The sequence below is a fragment of the Pan troglodytes genome, chromosome 2 (genome assembly GCF_028858775.2).
Source record: "Pan troglodytes isolate AG18354 chromosome 2, NHGRI_mPanTro3-v2.0_pri, whole genome shotgun sequence".
In the NCBI taxonomy this organism is placed as follows: Eukaryota; Metazoa; Chordata; class Mammalia; order Primates; family Hominidae; genus Pan; species Pan troglodytes.
The window spans coordinates 144899557-144925522 of record NC_086015.1 but is presented as its reverse complement, the minus strand read 5'-3'; the positions used below and the strand labels follow the sequence as shown (position 1 = coordinate 144925522).

General features: G+C 44.6%; 1 protein-coding gene across 3 annotated transcripts in view; it reads right to left on the bottom strand.

Annotated features, from left to right (window-relative positions):
• Window positions 1-25966, bottom strand: part of LOC746676 (uncharacterized) — a 72210-nt gene that overhangs the window by 18301 nt on the left and 27943 nt on the right. For all 3 annotated transcript variants that reach the window (XM_054682311.2, XM_016942083.4, XM_016942082.4), the window contains one exon: window positions 23878-23973. In XM_054682311.2, coding sequence (XP_054538286.1) covers window positions 23878-23973 — 96 coding nt within the window. The remainder of the gene's footprint in view (window positions 1-23877; window positions 23974-25966) is intronic.

Here is a 25966-nt window from a genome sequence, read left to right as displayed (position 1 = left end):
AAAGGAAATTCCATCTAAGATTTAGATTGTTGCCTTTACTTTGAAGAGGAAAATGATGTATCTAGAAATTTCCTGGAAGAAGATGAATGAGTTGCCCACTGATCTAGGGGAAGTGACAGTTCTTATGAAGGAATTCAGCCCTTTAAAGGAGCCTGAAAAGCTGTTACCTTTTTGAGCTTTAAAAGAGAAAATCTGAAGGAGAAAGAACCATCCTGCCTTTGTAGAATTCATGACTGGGCTCAGGGTTCCTGGGGTTGGTTCACGCTTGTCAGTCGACACAGCTTTTGTAGAGTCTATTGTCAGTGCTGGGAAACAGCATCAGGTCCACATTTAATTTATGTCAGTTCAAGTTTAGGAGTTTGGCAAAGAAAAATACAGGAAGGGAATGGAGGAAAAGAAATAATCACAGGCATAATGAGGGTTCATCCACTCAGTAAGTGTGAGATGGGAAATCGGAATTGGCAGTCCCAAGTTCAAACCTTTTTCTGGGGGCCTACAAGTGTTTAGAGTTATATGTGCCCCCTAAACACTAACCAACTACTTCATCTGGACCCAACTGAAGAAAGACCAAGTGATCTGTTCCAAAACTGGGGAAGAAACTGTGTGGGACTTAGAGATAATATGCCTAGATATTGTAATGTATGGGCAAATTATGGAATCTTAAAGGATCATTTAACTATACACTAATTTTGTCCACAATGTCCACCATCGAGAGCATAACCCTGGAGCTAGACAAGACTTGAATTCCTTCAGCATTTAACAAATATTTTCGAGCTCCTATTATGTGTCAGGCAGTGGTGTAGGTGCCAGGGACCCAACGGAGAACAAAAGAGACAAAAATCCCTGCCCTTATGAAGCTGACATTAAGTGAATGGTAACTAGCGTGGTTAGAGCAAGGAAGAGAACAGAGTCAAGGATAATCAAGCATAAGTTTTCAAGCCTGGAGGGAAAACTTGCTTTTCAGGAAAAGGAGATAAATTTGGACATCAGGCCTTCCTAGGTTGCCAGTTGGGGAAAAAGAGTAGAAAGTATGCTTTTAAAAAAAAGGATTTGGTTGGTTTCTTTGGACATGAATCTAATCTGCTGGGTTGTTGGATGAAACAGACAGGATTGGCTGGGCGTGGTGGCTCACGCCTGTAATCCCAGCACTTTGGGAGGCCAAGAAGGGCAGATCACTTGAGGTCAGGAGTTTGAGACCAGCCTGGCCAACATGGTGAAACCCATCTCTACTAAAAATGCAAAAATTAGCCGGGTGTTGGGGCATGTGCCGGTAGTTCCAGCTACTTGGGAGGCTGAGGCAGGAGAATTGCTTGAACCTGGGAGGCAAACGTTGCAGTGAGCTGAGATTGCACCACTGCATAGCCTGGATGACAGAGCAAGACTCTGTCTTGAAAAAAAAAAAAAAAAAAAGGAAATAGGAAGGATTTATTTTCCTTTAGAACACAGTTGGAGGGATGAACACTGGCCCATCTTTTGGTTTTATTAGGGGTAAGCCTAACTTGTCTAAATCTCATTCATCCTTACATCTAAGTAAGGCATGGGAATGATAGCAAATGACAGCTGTCATGAATGATATAACAGTGCTACATTATTCACACTAGAATAGTATCTGGCACATGGTAGGTATTTAATAAATGTTTGTTCAATGAATCAATGAATCAATGACTAATAGAGTGTAAACTGCAATCATGTTATGGAAACTTTATCTCACTGTTCAGTGCTTTTCCAAGTACAGTGTTTCTAATAATGCCTTGAGACCACTCGTGAACAAGATGAAATATGATTTTTCTATTTGTAAAATCTCTTCACAGAGAAAAATGCATTTGAAAACGTAAGTTGACTGCCCAGAATGATGAATGATGTGGATACTGATCACATGTGGCATCCATTTCTTTTTGTCTCCTTCTGGCATGATAGAAAGCAGTGGTGACCAATAGGGCCGAGGCTGAAAGCCAAAAGCTAAATTCCTTTACAGCTGCTCAGCTTTGCAAGGAAATACGTCATCTTAGCCAGTCTACATCCCTAACTTAGCCAGTGTGGCACAAACGTGTGCCCTTGGAGAGGAAGGGACTTCCAGGCCTGTGATTGGCCTGGTCTAATGTGTACTCCCATGGGAAAAACAATCAAAGTCTCCCTCCAGCTGATGATAAGAGAGGTCACAATGTCATCTCTGCCCATGAAAAATAACCAGTTTGGAAAATGCTAGTCAAAACCACTCTCCAGAATTTAGACCTCTAATGAGTTACGGTGGCCCTGCTAGATAATAGGAAGGCTGGCATTGCTCAGTACAGGAACTTCCTGCTCCAGGGCTTTAACCAAAGTTCAAGCAAAACTGGATTCTTTTCCCTAGGTTGAAAACAAATTCCTTGGAGTAAGGGTGGGTATGTGCTCAGGCCTTGGTAATACTTGATACACCCCAGCTGTATTCACCGTAACCCTTTTTTACCTAATCTTACATTTCTTTACTTTGAAACAAAAACAGGCTCACCAACAATGACCATTTTAATTTACCCCCTCTGTCTGGGAGAATTTAGCAGTGGCATAGCTATGCCTGGTTGTGCCCAAGAGGCAGGGTGGTGTAGTGAGATGTGCGGAATCTCCAGGTTTAAAACCTCTCCGGAAAATGCTATGAAACTCCTTGGAAAGTCACTTGGCTTCTCTGAATCTAAATTTCCTCTGGCAAAATAGAGATCATAATACCCATCTCTTAGAAGCATTGTGAGGACGGCTGGGAAGCATTGTGAAATAGTGGTGGTAGAGGCACGTAGGACACAGTTTTAGTGCCTCGCTTGCCAGCATTATCTCTGGATTTCATACGTCACTGAAACACTGAAATGGGAGCAACCTGGTGAAGAAACTTCATGTGCAAGGGTCCTTCCTTCTACCACTGTCTCCCTGAGGATCAGGAGGACAATGGCACTCCTTCCCTGGCAGCCACTCCACAGATCTAGTATGGACCCACCCAGCCTTGTGCTTCCTCTTATTTTCTCTTTGGTCAATTGCCAAGCTTCCCCAGGTGTCCTGGACTTGAGAATCTTTCTCACCACTCTCTTTGAACTGGCTACTAGGTCCTGTCAATTCTCTTCCTTCTAAATATATCAAGACTCCATCTTTCTATCACTGCAGCCTCACTTTATCTTCTCTTGCCTGAACCAGTGTAAAAGCTTCCTGCTTTTCCTACCACTCCCCTCTCATCCCTGACTCCCGACACCGCTCCAGAATCCTGCTAAGCTAGTGCAGTTGTCCTCTTCCTTCAGTGGACCTCGTCAGACACGATGAGAAGCCCTCTGACATTGATGAGAACTGGGAGATTGTGGATAGACTATGCCTGACAGTGGAGGAGAAGATAATCACCAGGACAGAGGGTAACACTGATGACTTGCTCATTGGTGGAAATGCCTCCTCTGAAGGCCCCAAGGGCAAAGGTATCCAAAGCACCCAAAGTCATCTATTGGTGTTGATATTGTCATGAACCATCACTTGCAGGAAACCAGCTTCACAAAGGATGCCTACAAGTACATCAGCGGGGCAAGGTGGTTCATGCCTGTAATTCCAGCACTTTGGGAGGCTGAGGTGAGAGGATCATTTAAGCCTATCAGTTTGAGACCAGCATGAGCAACATGAAGAGACCCGGTCTGTACAAAAAAAAAAATTAGCTGGCCATGGTGGTCACATCTGTGGTCCCAGGCTGAGGTGGGTGGATTGCTTGAGGCCAGGAGGTCAAGGCTGCAGTGAGTCATGATCACACCACTGCACTCCAGCCTGGGCCACAGAGTGAGATCCTATCTCAAGAAGAAAACAAAAAAAAAGAAGTACATTAAAGACGACAGGAAATCAATGAAAGGCGAACTTGAAGAAGAGAGATCAGAAATAGTAAAACCTTTTATGGTAGGACTGCAGAATACATCAAGCACATCCTTGCTAATTTCAAAAACTACCAGTTCTTTTTTGATGAAAATATGAATCCTGATGGCATGGTTGCTCTACTGAACTACCGTGAGGATGGTGTGACCCTGTATATGATTTTCTTTAACAATGGTTTAGAAATGGGTAAATATTAACAGATTTGGCAATTACTTTGAATATATCACCTATCATCATAAATGGCTGCTGCTTGCCATCCACAAAACACCAGGTCTTAAGATAAATGGGCCCTTCATTTATTTTGAGTGTGATTTATGTGGAGTGAAGGCCTTGTTTTTTTAAGAAAAAAAAAAAAAAACATGTCACATAGGTTGTCTAAAAATAAAATACATTTGAACTTAAAAAAAAAAAAGCCCATAACTAGTCTCCTATCCTCTAACTATTCCTCTCTCTAAAGCACATTCTGCAAAACTGCCAAAGATGCTTTTCAAAAACCTTGTTCTCACTATGCTACTGTCCTGCTTCAAAACCATCATGTCTCCCCCTTTGCACACAGGAGAAAATCTAACTCCTGAACTCAGCATTCATGGCTTTCAGTCACGTGGGTCCACTGGCCTCTTCAGTCACATTTCCAGCCTCTTTCCCAATGACTGCTCTATGGCAAAAGTCACCCCTCCAGATGCCTAATACGACAGGCACCTTCCTCCTGTGAGCCTTTTTTCATGTGGTCTGACTGCGTGGAACCTCCTCTCCTAACACAGCTGACAAACCTCTTCTCATTTCTTCCAAGGAGAGCCCTGTTTCCTAAATGGGCCAGTACTCAAAGGTCAGGTGTAAATTTTCATGGAACCAGCATCCCCAGAGAGGCTCTCCATATCCTTCACTTGCTGGCCTCTTCTGGGACCGCCAGAACAGGTAGGCATCCTACATTCTGGGGGGCATCAGATTAACCACTACTCAAATGTTCATCTGTGGATGCCAGGCCCTGGTAGACCTTCTCCTAGTGGTTGAATTATTTTTTCAACTTGTTAAAAATAGCTTCTTTCCATCGAAAAGGAACGTGTGTAATTTCCTGTGTAAGTCCTAGTTTTATAAACCAGAACATAAACTGTTTGCTTGATTATAGGACTTAAGAAGGCAAAATGTAGTGTTTGATGATTCACACCTTGGGCCTTGGGACCTTTCTATAAAGGTTTCCATTGTTTAGCTGTCACCCCAGGATGAAGCCCCAAATAAAATAATTGCAGGATTATAACTGGTAACTTCCTGTTTTGGAACTAATAAAGCTGTTTTGAAGATTACATCTTGACTTTTGAACTTGGTCTTTGCATTCCTTAATGCCACTGGTATTTCTGTGGACTGTGGCTATGATATAAGCAACAATGCCTTATTTGGGAAAGTGTATTTGCCACTTGGGTGGCATGGTACTGTAGTAAAGTTCTGATCAATCCCAAGTTTGTGGACATACCATTTCATGGTTGGATTTTTGCCCCATGTACATGCCTAAGTCACTTACTGGCTCTCCCTGTCCTAAATCCTCCAAAATTGAAACAGCCCTGGAGGTTGTCTGTGGGGCTTGGGCTGGGAATGAACAGGCACAGGATACCCCAAGTCCTCACTGGGTCTTTCAAGAACTTTGGGGGCCTTGAGGCAACAAGGCAGCACTGGCTGAATAGGGCTCAGAGAAACCATCTAAACTGAGGGTGGCTATTCCTGACAACCTTACAGTGACTTCCAATCTTCAGCTATCTTTTGGCTCTTTGTGGACCTCGCAGGTTTGTGACTAGGCATAGACCAAGCCAGACATCATCCACTTGAGCACCGATCAACTTCCAGGCCCACGATTCCTAGTTCCTGTATCCCCATGGTACAGAGAGCCATGGGGCTCAGAGGTGGCTTCCCTCAGTATAGAAGAAGAAAGTATACAAGACAGTACAGAAGAAGACAGAGAAGCCAGAATGGAAATGGGACTGAGTCTTGTCTGTTCTGTGGTTTTCAGGGCAGAGAAGAGGCATCTCAGAGACTCGGTCTGCTCTCTGATTTTCTTCATTGTGCAAAATAAATCAGGAGCAGACAGTCTGATTTTTTCAAGTCCAAAACAGTGATTCTCAAAGTGTGATCCTCGGACCAGCAGCATCAGCACCCTGGGAACTGGATAGAAATGCACACTGTCCAGCTTCACTCAGACCTACTTACTCAGAACCTGAGGGGTGGCGCCCAGCAATCTGTGTTTTAACAAGCCCTCTGGGTACCTCTGAGGCTGCTCAAATTTGAGGACCCTTGTTTTAATAACTCTTCATCTTCAGGGGTGCACTGAGGCAAGACTGATTTGGACAAAAATCTTTAACTCCTGCAAACATAGAAAGAAGGTATTTTGCTTCCTTTATTAACTTATAAATGGTTGCTCAATGTAAAGCTGTCAAGTTCTTGTATTGCTCTAAATGTTCTTATCACTCCAAATGAGAGGAATAATAATAGGCACAGGTTTCCTAATGCAGGCTTTGCCTCGATGGCATTGTGGGGACAACTTTCCAAGCAGCAGGCCAAAAGCCTCTTGTCCACAAAGAGGCCGGCATGGAAATTGTGTGACTGTTTCCAGTTAGAGCCAAATGGAAACCATCTGGACTTGTCACCCAGGAGGCTGATGTAGATCAATCTGAATCTTTACTTTGAAACAAGTAGAACTCTTCTGCCAAAGATCAAACTCACCCCCCAAACACTTTATGATAGCAAAAACAGTTGTCAAATGTGGAAAGCTGTTGTTGAATTTGCTTTGTAAACTCTGGAAAGCATGACACTAGTCTGCCCTGAAAGGAAGCTATAAAATAAGTATAATATTAGATACAAAAGGATTTGAGGCAAAGAATTCCTTGGGAAACAAAAGACTTTAATGGCTCCCAATGTCTACTAGGTTAAGTACAAACTTTCCACCTGACATGCAAATTCTTCCTTACTATGACCCTCCCCTCTTGCCAAGGGCCGCCCTCCTCTCATCCTCTTGTTCTACCTAAACCTGTAGGCTCATGGCGTGCATTAAGGCCCTTCTTCCTCACTTAAGTCCTTCCTCACCTAAGTCTTTCCTTTGAAAAAAAAATTTTTTTTATTTCCATAGATTATTGGGGAATAGGTGGTGTTTGGTTACATGAGTAAGTTATTTAGTGGTGATGTGTGAGATTTTGCTGCACCCATCACCTGAGCAGTATACACCGAATCCTATTTGTAGTCTTTTATCCCTCACCCTCCTCCCAGCCTTTCCGCCAAGTCTCCAAAGTCCATTGTGTCATTCTTTTTTTTTTTTTTTTTTGAGATGGAGTTTTGCTTTTGTTGCCCACGCTGGAGTGCAATGGTGCGATCTCGGCTTACCGAAACCTCTACCTCCTGGGTTCAAGTGATTCTCCTGCCTCAGCCTCCTGAGTAGCTGGGATTACAGGCATGCACCACCATGCCCAGTTAATTTTTTGTATTTTTAGTAGAGACAGGGTTTCTCCATGTTGGTCAGGCTGGTCTTGAACTCCCAACCTCAGGTGATCCGTCCCCCTCAGGCTCCCAAAGTGCTGGGATTACAGGGGTGAGCCACCGCGCCCGGCCCATTGTGTCATTCTTATGCCTTTGCATCCTCATACTTAGCTCCCACTTATGACTGAGAACATACGATGTTTGGTTTTCCATTCCTGAGTTACTTCGCTTAGAATAATAGTCTCCAATCTCATCCAGGTCGCTGTGAATGCCATTAATTCATTCCTTTTTATAGCTGAGTAGTATTCCATCATATATATACACCACAGTTTCTTTATCCCTTCATTAATTGATGGGCATTTGGGTTGGTTCCACGTTTTTGCAATTGCGAATTGTGCTGCTATAAACATGCGTGTGCAAGCATCTTTTTCGTATAATGACTTCTTTTCCTCTGGGTAGATACCCAGTAGTGGGATTACTGGATCAAATGGTAGTTCTATTTTTAGTTCTTTAAGGAATCTCCACACTGTTTTCCATAGTGATTGTACTCATTTACATTCCCACCAGCAGTGTAGGAGTGTTCCCTGTTCACTGCATCCACACAAACATCTATTACTTTTTTATTATTACCATTCTTGCTGGAGTAAGGTGGTATTGCATTGTGGTTTTGATCTGCATTTCCCTGATCATTACTGATGTTGAGCATTTTTTCATATGTCTGTTGGCCATTTGTAGATCTTCTTTTGATAATGTCTATTCATGTTCTTAGCCCACTTTTTGATGGGATTGTTTATTTTTTTCTTGTTGATTTGTTTGAGTTCATTGTAGATTCTGGATATTAGTTCTTTGTCAGATGTATAGATTGTGAAGATTTTTTCCCACTCTATGGGTTGCTTGTTTACTCTGCTGACTGTCCCTTTTGCCGTGCAAAAGCTCTTAAGCTTAATTAAGTCCCAGCTATTTCTCTTTGTTTTCATTGCTTTGCTTTTGGGTTCTTGGTTATGAAATCCTTGCCTAAGCCAATGTCTAGAAGGTTTTCCCAATGTTATCTTCTAGAATTTTTATAGTTTCAGGTCTTAGATTTCAGTCCTTAATCCATCTTGAGTTGATTTTTGTAGAAGGTGAGAGATGAGGATGCAGTTTCATTCTGCCACATGTGGCTAGCCAATTATCCCAGCACCATTTGTTGAAAAGGGTGTCCTTTCCCCACTTTATGTTTTTGTTTGCTTTCTTGAAGATCAGTTGGCTGTAAGTATTTGAGTTTATTTCTGGGTTCTCTATTCTGTTCCATTGGTCTATGTGTCTATTTTATACCAGTCAGGGCTGTTTTGGTAGCTATGGCCTTATAGTATAGTTTGAAATCAGGCCGGGTGCTGTGGCTCACGCCTGTAATCCCAGCACTTTGGGAAGCCAAGGCGGGCAGATCACCTGAGATCAGGAGTTTGAGACCAGCCTGACAAACATGGTGAAACTCCATCTTTACTAAAATACAAAAATTAGCCGGGCATGGTGGCAGGCGCCTGTAGTCCCAGCTACTTGGGAGACTGAGGCAGGAGAATCACTTGAACCCAGGAGGCAGAGGTTGCGGTGAGCCGAGATCACACCACTGCACTCCAGCCTGGGTGACAGAGCAAGATGCCATCACAAAAAAAAAGAAAAAAGAAATCAGATAATGTGATGCCTCCAGATTTGTTCTTTTTGCTTAGCCTTGCTTTGGCTATGCAGGCTCTTTTTGGTTCCATATGAATTTTGTACTTGATTTTTCGAATTCTGTGATGGTATTTTGATGGGAATTGCGTTGAATTTGTAGATTGCTTTTGGCAGTAGTCATTTTCACAATATTGATTCTACCCATCCATGAGCATGGGATGTGTTTCCATTTGTTTGTGTCATCTGTGATCTCTTTCAGCAGTGTTTTGTAGTTTTCCTTGTAGAGGTCTTTTGCCTCCTTGGTTAGGTATATTCCTAAGCATTTAATTTTTTTTTACAGCTATTGTAAAAGGGGTTGGGTTCTTGATTTGATTCTCAGCTTGGTAGCTATTGGTGTACAGAAGAGCTACTGATTTGCGTACATTAATTTTGTATCTGGAAACTTTGCTGAATTCTTTTATCAGTTCTAGGAGCTTTCTGGAGGAGTCTGTAGGGTTTTCTAGGTAAACAATGATATCATCAGCAAACAGCGATAGTTTAACTTCCTCTTTACCAATTTGGATGCCCTTTATTTCTTTCTCTTGTCTGATTGCTCTGGCTAGGACTTCCAGTACTATATTGAAAAGGAATGGTGAGAGTGGGCATCCTTTTCTTGTGCCAGTTTTCAGAGGGAATGCTTTCAACTTTTTCCCATTCAGCATTAGGTCAGCTGTGGGTCTGTCATAGATGGCTTTTATTATGTTGACGTATGTCCCTTGTATGCTGACCTTGCTGAGAGTTTTAATCATAAAGCGATGCTGGATTTTGTCAAATGCTTTTTCTGCCTCTATTGAGATGATCATGTGATTTTTGTTTTTAATTCTGTTTATGTGATGTATCACATTTATTGACTTGCATATGTTAAACCATCCCTGCATCCCTGGTATGAAACTCACTTGATCATGGTGGATTATCTTTTTGATATGTTATTGGATTCAGTTAGCTAGTATTTTGTTAAGGATTTTAGCACCTATGTTCATCAGGGATATTGGTCTGTAGTTTTCTATTTTGGTTATGTCCTTTCCTGGTTTTGGTATTTGGGTGATACTGGCTTCATAAAATGATTTAGGGAGGTGTTAGAGACAAACCGCCCCAAAAAAGCTTCTTGGTATCGCCAACATCCCTCCCCTTCCCCCAAACCTTTTTATATTTCTAAGCCCTTATCTAGGCAGCACAGTGAAGCCAGCAGACTTTACCTATCAGGCCTTACTGCTATAAAGCAAACCCCAATTACAAACCATCCAGACTGCACAAGGGGAGGTCACGGAAAGCACAAACAAACTTTACCTACACCCTTGGTACCATAAACGTCACAAGGTGATATGTGGCAGAGTTGACCAACAAACAACCCCAGGGTCTCTCTCCCCCATATAAACCCTTCATTTTGTAAGCTCAGGGCTGCCTCCTCTGTCTGTAATGGAGCAGCCAGCAGGTTCAATAAACTTACTCGCCTGAACTTGGGTCTCTCTCTCTTGTCCTTTCTCTCAGCTGACCTTACATTCTGGTGCCAAAACCCGGGAAGGGGATAGATGCTGGCTGGGACTCTCTTTCTCCCTTTCTCTCTCTCTCTCCCCTATCACCCCTCTCCAAACCAACTTCCCCTTTCCTGAACCTGCCGAAGACCCAGAGACTCTCCTAGAATCTCCCATTGCTGGCAACCTCATCCACCATCAAAGCCTCCGCCAGGGTGAGTGAAAAAGAGACTGTTACCATTCCCGGAACCCTTGACCATCCGTGTCTCTGTTTCCAAAAGACCCAGCGCTGGGCCAAGGGTTTCCTCTGGCCTCCGTGCCTCTGGTTCCTCCGTTTCAGGGACGCCTGACTTGGCGATTACCTCCTCTGTTCCAGACAAGTTCCACGGGAAAGGGGACGCCCTCTCCTGCCATCCTTGTCACCAGCAGTCTCTTTTTCCTCTACCCCAGCCCCCTTCCATTCACTGTGAGAGCCTCTCAGTCTACCCCTTCCAAGACTACCCTCCTTAGGTGTCTCCTCCGCAGTCTCAAAGCTCTTGGCCTCCGTTCAGAAATCCGCCCTAAAAGGCTTATTTTTTACTGTAATACTGCATGGCCTTAATACAAATTGGACCGTGGCTCCTAATGTCCCGAAAATGGCACTTTCTATTCCGACGTGCTCAAAAACTTAGACAACTTTTGCCATTGCAATGGGAAATGGTCTGAAATTCCTTATGTTCAGGATTTCTTCACCATCCATAGCCGCCCTTCCCTCTGTCAGTCCTGTTTTGCTTTCCAAATTCTCCTCGCCCTCTCCAAACCTGACTCGCCTCCTGCCCCCACTCCCACAGCCCCAGCCGATGATTCCTCTTCCTTTGACCCCGCCGATATTCCCCCTCCCCAACAGCATCATAATCCTCCACCATATGTCCCCACTCCAGCTCTACCCCTCTCTCCCCCTCTCTCTCCCTCTCTCTAACCACCCCGCTTCTGACTCTGAGTCCTCTCCGTCTCTACCCCTCACCCGTTCTCAGGCCCAACATGCTCGGCAACCAGCTCCCTTGCTTCCTCTCTGGGAAGTAGCAAGAGCTGAAGGTATTGATAAAATTCGTGCTCCCTTTTCCCTCACTGATCTCTCTCTAATTAACAAAAGAGTTCATTTCCAGAGGACCCTGCCTCTTATATTAGGGAGTTTCAGTACCTTACCCAGTCTTATGAACTAACCTGGCATGACCTCTATGTTATCCTCTCTTCCACCCTCACCCCAGAAGACCTGGACTGTATCAGGACCCTAGCTCAGGCACATGCTGATACCATATCACCAGGCTCCTGCCCAGCCTACTGGTGCAAAGGCAGTCCCCAGCCAAAACCACCAATATTCAGCGCAAGATTCAGAAGGTTGACAATGGCCCTCAAACCCCACCTTCTTAATTTAGCCTTTAAAGTCTTTAACAATCATGATGAGGAAAAAAAAGGCAAAAATAGGCAGAGTTTCAAATGCTTACCTCTGTCATCTGGGGCCCTGCAGGCCCATGGGGCCGCAGCTCCACACGGAAACCTCCTAGCAATCCACCTCCACCTGGCACCTGTTTCAAGTGTGGCAGTGAAGGCCGCTAGTCCAGACAATGCCCTAACCCAGGTAAGCCCACCAGGCTGTGCCCCCTCTGTGAAAGACCCCACTGGAAGTTGGACTGTGAGCAACCCCCACAAGGACCACCCCCATCCCTTCCTGAGCTGGCCAAAACCTGCTACTTGGATCTCATCGGCCTTGCCGCTGAAGACTGATGGTGTCCTGGAACAGACACCCTGGCAACTACCATCACTTCATCCGAGTCAAGGGTAACCCTGATGGTGGCAGGTAGGCTAGTATGTTTTTTCTAATTAATGCCGGGACAACCTACTCTGCTTTACCTAATTTTTCAGGACCCACTGAGTCCTCCCAGCTCTCTGTTACAGGAATTGATGGACAAGTCTCCAAACCCCGAGCCCCCCACCACCCTTCTGCTCCCTGCACACCTTTTCCTTCACTCACTCTTTCTTAGTCCTGCCCTCATGCCCAACTCCATTCCTAGGCAGAGACATCCTTTCAAAACTCCACGCTACTCTCCACCTCCATGGTGACCTACTTAGAAATTCAACTTTCCCCTGAGGCCTGGGCTATGAGGCCAGCCCAAGCAGCATTAATAGATCATCTACCCGCTCCCTCCTCCAAAAGCAAAATCCTTTCCTTCTTAGGATTAGCAGCCTTCTTTAAAATATGGATTCCCAACTGTGTTTCCTAGTTCGCCCCCTCTATAAAGCGGCCAAAGGCCCTCTCAATAAACCCCTAAATCCCTCACATAACATACTCCCCAGCTTCCACAAACTCCAAACCGCTCTTGTCACTACACCAGCTCTGTCCTTACCTGATATCTCCCAACCTTTCACTATCTGTACTGCCAAAAGCTGAGGAACAGCCCTCGGTGTCTTAGGACAACAAAAAAGAAATCCCCCTTTCTTCGCTCCCTGTAGCCTACCTCTCCAAATGGTTAAACAACACAGGTGGAGGATGGCCAACCTGTCTTAAAAGGCTAGCAGCAGCGGCCACTTTAACTCTAAAAAGCAAAAAACTAACATGCAGTCAAAATATCACCGTTTACAGTCCTCATAATATACAGGATCTCCTCTCCCCCTGAGCGTTAGGCTCCCTTCCTCCTTCCCAAATACAATTACTCCATGCTCTCTTTATCAAAAATCCTAAATTCAGTCTTGCCAACAGTGCTCCCCTCAACGCAGCATCCTTACTCCCTGTGTCTTCTTCCCCTCCTACTCATTCTTACCCTGACATCCTAGATCACCTGCAGCCACACTTTCCAAACATTTCCTCCGAGCCTCTCACCAACCCTGATGACCAGCTATTTATAGATGGCTCCTCTTCTGGGCCCACTGGCCCTCCGAAAATTGTTGGGTATGCGGTTGTTTCCCTTAACTGAGTAATTGAAGCTAAGCCCCTACCTCCAGGAACCTCCTCTCAGAAAACAGAACTCATAGCTCTCACCAGAGCCCTAACCCTCTCCAAAGGCAAACGAGTCAACATTTACACAGACTCCAAATATGCATATCACATTCTTCATTCCCACACCGCCATCTGGCATGAGAGAGGATTTCTTACTGCCAAAGGGACCCCCATCACTAATGGCCCCCTTATTTACCAACTCCTTCAGGCCGCACACCTCCTAACTGAAGTGGGAGTTATGCACTGTCGGGGACATCAAACAGGAACAGATAAAATCTCAAGAGGGTACAGAAAGGCTGATAAAGCAGCAAAAGAAGCCTCCCTTTTTTCCGCTCCTGCCTCCCTCCTCCTCATTACCCCTGCAATCCAACCTCAATACGCCCCCACTGAAATCGCCTCATTACTACAACAAGGAGCCTTCCTCCAGGGGGGCTGGAGAGTTAAGGACCAGAAGCTAGTCCTATCCCAGTGCCAAACCGACAGAATCCTGACATCTCTCCACCAATCCTTCCATATTAATGCACGTCCCCCATATCTCCTCCTCCACCCATATTTCTTCTCCCCTCACCTATTCACCTCACTAAAAAACGTAACTTCAAACTGACATATATGCTCTGCCGCCTCTTCTCAAGGAGGTCTCCATTCCCCATCTATTATACTACTTACCCTATTGTTTACAGTAAAATTATATAGTGTAACTCCTTCCAGTTGGAATACCAGCCAAAAAGTCTCCCTCACTTTAGCCTTCTGCCTAATCGTTATCCTTATAGCAAAAATCACAATCGCTAACAAACAAGCATTCCCACATCCTCCCTAGATGCCCTGCTTTTGTCTGTCCTGCCACTTCACTCTCTTCCTTCACGCCTCTCACAGAATATTTCCTGGTTCCACCCATGGAACAACACTCTGGAAGCCTTTTTCGAGTGGATAACCGAACTTTTCCTCCAAGGCTCTCTCTATGGCTTCATTCCGGACAAAATCAAACTGTTTACTTTTCTGCTCACTTTCTGCCTTTCTAACCTGTCCCATAATTAATACTCCAACCCTTCTTTCAGCCCAACCAATACCTATGACCCCTAAACACCTATACAGAAACTAAAAAACTCCAGTTCCTCCCTGGCAAGAGACTTCTGGTTCTGCGTATCCCTCCACTCCACAACATACAATATAATCCCTGCCTCAGCCTATAACTGAACTTCCACCCAAGTAACCTACCATCCTAAAATCCTCATTAACAGCCCCCTCAAACTCAACATACAGGCATTAACAAAAATCTCCCCCCAGTTAGCTAGCGAGTTTGGTCCGGCGGTTACAACTTTACATCCCTACTTACGCAACCTATCCCCAACCTATCCCCCTGCCACAGCTGTAATAAAACCCTTATTGGGAGCCATAACAACCCACACAATCTTATCTTATCCAGCATCACTGTGCGTCCAACGACATCTACCCTCTGGCAGTCCCCTGAGTCACCTAAATTCCAAACTGTGAAACTATACCTTACAACTCAAACCTTCCACCAAACATACTACTCTCAAAGCTGCCAACAATAAAGACAGGCTTCCTTTCTCCAGCCCCCCAGCCCTTAACACCTCCCACCTCATTAACAAGAATTCAGAGTACTGCAATGGCCAACGTCTCCCCTGTTTATCCCTCTTCCCTTGGCTCCCCTCTCCATGCACCATCCCTGCACCCACCACCCGCAACTGTCTCCTTATCCCAACATCCAGCCACACTCCCACATGAATCTTAGTAAACACAAAACGCTTCCTCTCACACTGGGAAAAACAGCCCAACAGCCTCCCAGCCCAAACCAAACACCCCTTTACAACCACTTACAGCAGCAGCCCTAGCCGGGACCCTAGAAGTATGGATGCATGAAAATAACAAAACAGTACATCTTTTCAGCATATGCAACAAGTTCTGTCTACCAAGCCAAGGCAGACTTTTCCTCTGTGGTACCTCAACTTATATTTGCCTCCCCTCTAACTGGAGAGGCACCTGCACCCTGGTTTTCCTCAGTCCAAAAATCAACACTGCCCCAGGAGACCAGCCCCTACCAATCCCAGTTAATACCCCTATCTGACACCGCCATGCTATATAACTCACACCTCTGTTAGTAGCCCTCGGAATAACTACAGAAGTTGGAACTGTGATTGCGAGATTAGCCACCTCCGTTTTCTATTACCAATCCCTTTCCAAAGACCTCACAAATAACTTGGCAGACATAGCCAAATCCATTACAACTCTCCAATCACAAATAGATTCTTTAGCAGTGGTAGTTCTTCAAAACCACAGAGGCTTAAACCTACTCACAGCCAAAAAAGGAGGATTCTACCTTTTTCTAGATAAACAGTGTTGCTTTTATCTTAATCAATCTGGCTTAGTACAAGATGCTGTAAAAAGACTAAAGGACTGAACACAAAAAATTAAGAAAAATGTCCCCCAGTGGCCAGCATGGCCCTCCTGGTCCTTTAGTACCTGGTTTCCATGGCTAACGCCCCTCCTAGGCCCAGCCATAACCATTCTTCTCTTTCCAGCATTCAGTTCAAGTCTCCTATGACTTCTAACCCAGTTTTTACAGGACCGTATCAGAGCCTTCACCCGCTGGACAATATAAAATATGATGCTGCTCCAGGAATACCAACAGCTCCAAGAACAGCAGTACCTACCGTCCAGCCTTTCCCCATAACCGTCACCCCTTCCCAGCAGGAAGTAGCCAAACGACAATGGCGTCCCTCTTCTATTACCTATTAAAAGGCTGGAATGTTAGAGACAAACTGCCCCAAAAAAAGCTTCTTGGTATTGCCAACACCAATCCCCTCCCCACAAGCCTTTTTACATTTCTAAGCCCTTATCTAGGCACCACGGTGAAGCCAGCAGACTTTACCTATCAGGTCTTACTGCTATAAAGCAAACCCCAGTTACAAACCATCCGGACCACATAGCGGGAGGTCATGGAAAGCATAAACAAACTTTACCTACACCCTCCGGTACCATAAACATCACAAGGTGATATGTGGCAGAGTTAACCAACAAACAACCCCAGGGTTTCTCTCCCCCATATAAACCCATCATTTTGTAAGCTCAGGGCTGCCTCCTCCGTCTGTAATGGAGTATTAGTAGCTAAAAGGACTGTTGTAACTTGGGCCTTGTCAGGCCTCTGAGCCCAAGCTACCCAAATCCTATAAAACTGTCCCACCTCTAACTCCCTTTACTGACTCTCTTTTCAGACTCAACCCACCAGCACCCAGATGATTAAAAAGCTTTATTGCTCACACAAAGCCTGTTGGTGGTCTCTTCACACAAACGCACATGACATTTGGTGACTCAGATCAGGGGACCACCCTTGGGAGATCAATCCCCTGTCCTCCTGCTCTTTGCTCCATGAGAAAGATCCACCTACGACCTCGGGTCCTCAGACCAACCAGCCCAAGGAACATCTCACCAATTTTAAATCGGGTAAGCAGCCTCTTTTTATTCTCTTCTCCAACCTGTCTCACTATCCCTCAACCTCTTTCTCCTTTCAATTTTGGCACCACCCTTCCATCTGTCCCTTCCCTTAATTTCAGTTCCTTTCCATTTCTGGTAGAGACAGAGGAGACACATTTTAGCTGTGAACTCTGGCGTCAGTCACCGACTCTGGAAGACAGTCTTCCCTTGGTGTTTAATCACTGCAGGGATGCCTGCTTGATTATTCACCCACATTTCAGAGGTGTCTGATCACTGTGGGGATGCCTGCCTTTATCCTTCACCTTGGTGGAAAGCACCACCTCCCCTGGGGGCAAGTACCCCCACCCTCCGTGTCTCTACCCTCTCTTTTCTCTGGGCTTGCCTCCTTCACTATGGGCAACCTTCCATCCTCCATTCCTCCTTCTTCTCCCTTAGCCTGTGTTCTCAAGAACTTAAAACCTCTTCAACTCACACCTGACCTAAAACCTAAATGCCTTATTTTCTTCTACAATACCACTTGACTCCAATACAAACTTGACAATGACTCCAAATAGCTAGAAAATGGCACTTTCAATTTCTCCATCCTACAAGATCTAGATAATTCTTGTCGTAAAATGGGCAAATGGTCTGAAGTGCCTGATGTCCAGGCATTCTTTTATACGTCAGCTCCTCCCTAGTCTCTGTTGCCAATGCGACTCATCCCAAATCTTCCTTCTTTCCCTCCCTCCTGTCCCTTCAGTCCCAACCCCAAGCGTTACTGAGTCTTTTCAATTTTCCTTTTCTACGGACCCATCTGACCTCTTCCCTCCTCCCCAGACTGCTCCTTGCCAGGCCGAGCCAGGTCCCAATTCTTCCTCAGCCTCCACTCCCTGACCCTATAATCCTTTTATCACCACCCCTCCTCACACCCTGTCTGGCTTACAGTTTCATTCCATGACTAGCCCTCCCCGACCTGCCCAACAATTTCCTCTTAAAGAGGTAGCTGGAGCTGAAGGCATAGTCAAGGTTAATGCTCCTTTTTCTTTATCCGACCTCTCCCAAATCAGTTAACATTTAGGCTCTTTTTCATCAAATATAAAAACCCAGCCCAGTTCATGGCCCATTTGGCAACAGCCCTTGGACCCTTTACCGCCCTAGACCCAGAAGGGCCAAAAGGCCATCTTATTCTCAATATACATTTTATTACCCAATCTGCTTTTGACATTAGAAAAAGCTCTAAAAATTAGATTCCAGCCCTCAAACCCCATAACAGGACTTAATTAACCTCGCTTTCAAGGTGTACAATAATAGAGAAGAGTTGCAATTACTTGCCTCCGCTGTGAGAGAAACCCCAGCCACATCTCCAGCACAGAAGAACTTCAAAATGCCTGAACTGCAGCGGCCAGGCATTCCTCCAGGACCTCCTCCCCCAGGATCTTGCTTCAAGTGCTGGAAATCTGGCCACTGGGCCAAGGAATGCCCACAGCCTGGGATTCCTCCTAAGCCATGTCCCATCTGTGTGGGACCCCACTGGAAATCAGACTGTCCAACTCACCCGGCAGCCACTCCCAGAGCCCCTGGAACTCTGGCCCAAAGCTCTCTGACTAACTCCTTCCCAGATCTTCTAGGCTTAGTGGCTGAAGACTGATGCTGCCTGATTACCTAAAAATCCTCCTGGACCATCATGGATAGCTCTTACAGTGGAGGGTAAGTCCGTCCCCTTCTTAATTAATACAGAGGCTACCCACTCCACATTACCTTCTTTTCAAGGGCCTGTTTCCCTTGCCTCCATAACTGTTGTGGGTATTGACGGCCAGGCTTCTAAGCCTCTTAAAACTCCCCAACTCTGATGCCAACTTGGACAGCATTCTTTTATGCACTTCTTTTTAATTATCCCCACCTGCCCAGCTCCCTTATCAGGTTGAGACATTTTACCTAAATTATCTGCTTCCCTCACTATTCCTGGGCTACAGCCACACCTCATTGCTCCCCTTTTCCCCAGTTCAAAGCCTCCTTTGCAGCCTCCCCTTGTGTCTCCCTAGCTTAATCCACAAATATAAGATACCTCTACACCTACCTTGATGACCAATCATGCACCCCTTATCATCCCATTAAAACCTAATCACCCTTACCCCACTCAATGCCAATATCCCATCCCACAGCAGGCTTTAAAAAGGTTAAAGCCTGTTATCACTTGCCTGCTACAGCATGGGTTTCTAAAGCCTATAAACTCTCCTTACAATTCCCCCATTTTACCTGTCCAAAAACTGGACAAGTCTTACAGGTTAGTTCAGGATCTGCACCTTATCAACCAAATTGTCTTGCCTATCCACTCCATGGTGCCAAACCCATATACTCTCCTATCCTCAATACCTCCCCTCCATAACCCATTATTTTGTTTTGAATCTCAAACATGCTTTCTTTACTGTTCCTTTGCACCCTTCATCCCAGCCTCTCTTCACTTTCACTTGGACTGACCCTGACACCCATCAGCCTCAGCAACTTACCTGGGCTGTACTGCCGCAAGGTTTCAGGGACAGCCCCCATTACTTCAGTCAAGCCCAAATTTCTTCCTCATCCATTACCTATCTTGGCATAATTCTTCATAAAAACACACGTTCTCTCCCTGCTGATCGTGTCTGGCTAATCTTCCAAACCCCAACTCCTTCTACAAAACAACTCCTTTCCTTCCTACACATGGTTAGGTACTTTCACCTTTGGATACCGGTTTTGCCTTCCTAACTAAATGATTCATTCTCCCCATTTCCCCATATTTCCCTCTTTCCTGTTCCCCACCCAGACCACACTTGGTTTATTGATGATAGTTCTTCCAGGCCCATTCGCCACTCACCAGCAAAGGCAGGCTATGCTATAGTATCTTCCACATCTATCCTTGAGGCTACTGCTCTGCCCCGCTCCACTACCTCTCAGCAAGCCGAACTCATTGCCTTAACTCAGGCCCTCACTCTTGCAAAGGGACTATGTGTCAATATTTACACTGACTCTAAATATGCCTTCCATATCCTGCACCACCATGCTGTTATATGGGCAGAAAGAAATTTCCTCACTACACAAGGGTCCTTCATCATTAATGCCTCCTTAATAAAAACTCTTCTTAAAGCTGCTCTACTTGCAAGGAAGCTAGGGTCATTCACCGCAAGGGCCATCAAAAGGCATCAGATCCCATTGCTCAAGGCAACACTTATGCTAATAAGGTAACTAAAGAAGCAGCTAGCCTTCCAGCTTCTGCCCCTCAAGATCAATTTTTCTCCTCATCTTTTCACTTTACATTTCCAGTTTTGCCTTACAAAAGGTCTCTTCTTCCTCTGTGGATCCTCCACCTACATGTGTTTACCTGCTAATTGGACAGGCACATGCACACTACTTTTCCTTACTCACAAAATTCAATTTGCAAATAGGACCGAACAGCTTCCTGTTCCCCTCATGACACCAACACTTCAATACTATTTTGTTTTGTTTTTTTTATTATGAATATAAGAAGACAGGAATAGGCCTCGACTTAGTCACTGCTGAAAAAGGAGGACACTGCATATTTGTAAATGAAGAGTGTTGTTTTTACCTAAATCAATCTGGCCTGATATATGACAACATAAAAAACTGAAGGATAGAGCCCAAAAACTCACCAACCAAGCAAGTAATTATGCTGAACCCCCTTGGGCACTCTCTAATTGAATGTCCTGGGTCCTCCCAATTCTTAATCCTTTAATACCTGTTTTTCTCCCTCTCTTATTTGGACCTTGTGTCTTCCGTTTAGTTTCTCAATTCATACAAAACTGTATCCAGGCCATCACCAATCATTCTATATGACAAATGCTCCTTCTAAGAAGTGAAAATGGCCGGTTCCTGCTGTAACTGATGACATTACCTTGTGAAATTCCTACTCCTGGCTCAGAAGCTCCCCAACTGAGCACCTTGTGACCCTCGCCCTTGCCCACAAGAGAACAACCCCCTTTGACTGTAATTTTCCACTACCTACCCAAATCCTATAAAACTGCCCCACCCCTATCTCCCTTTGCTGACTCTCTTTTCAGACTCAGCCCACCTGCATCCAGGTGATTAAAAAGCTTTATTGCTCACACAAAGCCTGTTGGTGGTCTCTTCACAGGGACAGGCATCAACAATGCTGTTATTTAAAAGCTGAAGGATGAGTAGTTGTATTGCTTTTTTTTTTTAACTTTTCTCTCAAACTATCCACCTTCTAAGGGGGTTTAACACCTGCAAGGGCTACCCTGGGGGTGTGGCACATAGGACGAGTCACATTTACGAAGGGCCACAGTCACCTTCTGGTACTGTTGCCTAATGACGTTATGCAGGCATTCGCTGGGATTTTTTGTGTGTTAGGAGAGTTATTGCATCAAACATAAAGTCTTCAAATATTATGCCATTTATTTTAACCTTCTTTGCCATTCATTAATTTTTGTTTTTAAAATCAGGAAGGCTCAAGAAATATGAGTGGTCAGGGCCTGACCCCAGCCTTCAGAGGGCTTGAAACTCCCAAACAGATCTTGACCCGTTGGTTTTTCTGCAGTGCTGAGTGAGCTGCACAGTGTGATGCAGTTAGACGCTCCTTTGTTCTTTTACCACTTTCTGGTAAAAGATACTGAGCCTAGATTCCAAGTTAGGATTGGTGACCCAGAGTTCCTCTCCCGTCTGAGGACATCCAGCCCAGTGCAGGGCCACTTGTCCTGGAGATGCTGATTATTCTCATCTTTACAGGAATCCCAACTCTTGTGGAAGAATTTTTGGCTGAACATATTCCCAAATGGTAACTCTGTTATGGACTGAATGTTTGTGTCACCCTAAAATTCATATGCTGAAACCCTAAACGCTGATGTGATGGAATCAGGAAGTGTAGGCCTCTGGGAAATAATTAGGTCATAAGGGTGGAACCCCCATTGAAGGGGATTTGTATTATGAAAGGAAAGTATCTTGGGCCCACCAAAATCGCTAAGGAAAACTCAAGCTGGAAACTGCTTAGGGCAAATGTGCCTCCCATTCTATTCAAAGTCACTCCTCTGCTCACTGAGATAGATGCATATCTGATTTGCCTCCTTTGGAAAGGCTAAGCAGAAACTCAAAAGAATGTAACAGTTTGTGTATTGCCTATCTGTGACCTGGAAGCTCCCTCCCCGCTTCCTGCCTTTGCCTCAAGTTAACTTGTCCCGCCTTTTCAGACCGAACCAATGCACTTCTTACATATATTGATTGATGTCTCATGTCTCCTTAAATGTATACAACCAAGCTGTGCCCTGATCGCCTTGGGCACATGTGGTCTGGACTTCCTGAGGCTGTGTCTCGGGGAGTCCCAAGTGTTGGCAAAATAAACTTTCTAAATTAACTGAGACCTGTCTCAGATTTCCTGGGTTCACAGTACTTTTAGGAAAGAGATCCCAGGGAGCTCTCTAGCCTTCTTCCCACCATGAGAGAACACTGGAAAAAAATGGCCATCTATGAAGCAGCCCTCTCCAGACACTGAATCCTCTAGTGCCTTCATCTTGGACTTCTCAGCCTGCAGAACTGTGGGGAATAAATGTTTGCTATTTGAGCCACTCACTTTATTGTATTCTATTCTAGCAGCCCAAACTTACTAAGACACTGTCAAAAACAAATGATAACCTCACTTGATTCTTTTTTTTCCTTCCTTTAATAGACTTTCCAAAACTAGCTCTGCCCAGTGGAAAAGCTATATTAATAGCCTTTATTAGCCAATATCAGATAACAGAGACAGTCTGATGAATTTTCTTTTTTTTTTTTTTTTGAGATAGAGTTTTGCTCTTGTCACCCAGGCTGGAGTGCAATGGTGCAATCTTGGCTCACTGCAACCTCTCCCTCCCGGGTTCAAGCGATTCTCCTGCCTCAGCCTCCTGAGTCACTGGGATTACACGCACCTGCCACTATGCCCAGCTAATTTTTTTTGTATTTTTTTTAGTAGAGAAGGGGTTTCACCATGTTGGCCAAGCTGGTCTCGAACTCCTGACCTCAGGTTATCTGCCTGCTTCGGCCTCCCAAAGTGCTGGGATTATAGGCTTGAGCCACCACACCTGGCCAGTCTGATGAATTTTCTTACTTTACATTTTCATTTGACATTTTGGATCATAAGAATTTGTAATTTTCTAATTCAATGAGATTTCACGGAGGAGTTATAAGGATAATTTCCAGGACAGAAAAAGACTGCAGAAAAACAGATGAATATTGAAGAAGAGAAAGCCAAAAGGTGACAAGCTTCATTATAAGGGCCAGTTGCCCTCCCCCAGACTCATGGTAGAGAAAAACATTTAAAACGGACTAAAACAGAACAACACAAATTTAGATTAGCCTCCACAAGGAGCTTCCCAAAGACTGTGTTCATGACCACGCAGTGATAATCTTGCGTTGTCTCTTTAGAATTTCAAAATGGTAAAGCTGGGGTGGAATTTAGGATCCTGTGAGTGAAAAGTTCTCATTTTGCAGAAGAGGATTCTGAGAGCCAGACATTAGTGGAAGTGTCAGGGATAGAATCTGGGTCCCTAATGCTTAGCTGCACATCTTTAATACTTAGATAGCTTCTCATATAGTCTAACCCAGTTCAGAGGTTATGGAGTTGTTGATTTCTTCAAATTCCTTCTAGATTACACAGTTGCTGATTCTAAGTAAAAATCATAGGATGGAAGTCTGTGAGCTGAATTGATCAGATTCCACAGGCTGTTCATTGCAGAGATATTCCCAAACCAGCTGAGGCCCCATTACTCTTTTTTTTTTTTGGAGTGTTGAATATGTCAAAGATGAATTCCTCTGATGGCCGTGGCAAAGCCATTTGGTGTTTGGTTTACATGAAGTCACAAGACATTGAGTGTTCTTTTTTCTCCACTTGAGTTTTTCTCTGTTTGGTGCAACTACTTAGTAGTGGAACACACAGCTCATGAAAGAAGGAAGTGATTTAGAAGATGAGGGAAGTGGAAGGAACAGTTGAAACGACAACAGAAAAAATACCTTTTTTTCTCTTTTTCTTCCCTGAGGTAGTTTTCACTGTTACAGCTTCAGACGATTTTGTAATCTGGTTCATAGTTGAACTTCCTCTCTGTTTGGCTGGTTGAAAAAAAAAGACTTTTTAAAAAGTAGCCTGTTCAAAGTCAAATGAATGGGTTTCTGACACACTTTGATGTTGGTTATGGCCTTTATTTTATGTTCACTTTAGGCAGAGATATTTCTCACAAAAGAGAATGATCTGGCCTCTTGTCAAGATCACATTCACTTCAGTTCAGTCCTGTGTTGTTTTTTTTTTTTTTTTTTGAGATGGAGTCTTGCCCTGTCGCCCAGGCTGGAGTGCAATGGCACCATCTCGGCTCACTGCACCCTCGCCTCCTGGGTTCAAGTGATCCTCCCACCTTAACCTCCAGAGTAGCTGGAATTACAGGTGTGCACCACCCCACTCGGCTAATTTTTTGTATTTTTAGTAGAGACGGGGTTTCATCATGTTGGCCGGGCTGGTCTCAAACTCCTGACCTCAAGTGATCTGCCTGCCTTGGCCTCCCAAAGTGCTGGGATTACTGGTGTGAGCCACTGCACCCAGCTGGGTCCTGTGGTTTTTGTGTTTCTTTCCTTAAAGTCTCAGGGTGAACATGCAACCAAGTAGAGCCCCAAGAACCATCCTGCCAGCCTTGTGTCGCTTCTTCTTTACATTTCAAAGCTGCCGTCTATAAAAGTGACTCCAAAGCCCTGGAATTAGTAAGAATGTAGCAGGGAGGAACTCTTTTTTGGCATGTTTAAAGCAACATATTAGAACATATCACTCTGGAGTCATTCTGGACTCTTCCTTTCTCTTGTACCCTACATCCAATCCGTTAGGAAGTGGGATAATGCAGAGTCTGACTGCTTCTCGCTGCCTTCCCCGCTATTGCCCTTGTCTCACCTGGGTAGACAGCTCTCTCCTAGAGGTCAACAGCCACCCAACAGGCCTCCCTGCCCACCCGCACCCTTTCCTGCCCACAAGAAGAAAAGGGAATAATGTAAAAATTGACATATTACTTATATTTCAATTCTACTAATTCTGCAAAATCTTGTATTAAAAAGTATTTTAGGCCAGGCACAGTAGCTCAAGCCTGTGATCCCAGCACTTTGGGAGGCCAAAACAGGTGGATCATTTGAGGTCAGGAGTTCAAGATCAGCCTGGCCAACATGGCGAAAGCCCATCTCTACTAAAAAAAATATAAAAATTAGCCGGGCATGGTGGCTTATGCCTATAATCCCAGCTACTTGGGAAGCTGAGGCCGGAGAATAGCTTGAACCCAGGAGGTGGAGATTGCAGTGAGCCGAGATCACCCGACTGCACTCCAGCTTGGGTGACAAAGTGAGACTCCATCTCAAACCAAACCAAAACAAACCAAAACAAAACAAAAAACAGCAAATAAAATTGTATTTCTACACTGTAACAAGTAATTATGATTAAGAAAACAAACTTGTCATTGGGTCCTAAGGCATTTGGGCCCCTTTGGTTGTCATCAACTGAAAGCCCCTGTGGCTGACTCTGGCCAGAAGGAAGAGTTACCGAGAGGCCTGGGAGTAGCTCACAGAACAGGAGATCAAACATTTGTTCCTCAAAAAGTAGTGGTCTCAAACATTTTTGTTCCCATAACAACATAGAGGAATATTAAAAAGTTTATGGACCATCTTGCACATTTTTAGGTTAGTATCTAAGATTTTCAACGTCACTTTTTTTTTTTTTTTTTTTTTTGAGATGGAGTTTCGCTCTTGTTGCCCAGGCTGGAGTGCAATGGCACGATCTTGGCTCACCGCAACCTCTGCCTCCCAGGTTCAAGTGATTCTCCTGCCTCAGCCTCCCAAGTAGCTGGGATTACAGGCATAAGCCACCACACCCAGCTAATTTTATACTTTTAGTAGAGATGGGGTTTCTCCACGTTGATCAGGCTGGTCTTGAACTCCCGGCCTCAGGTGATCCACTTGCCTCAGCCTCCCAAAGTGCAGGGATTACAGGCATGAACCACCGGGCCCAGTTCATCATCACTTTTAAATTTTCAAAAGAGATTTTTAGATTATGGCAAATAGTGACATTTAAAAATAA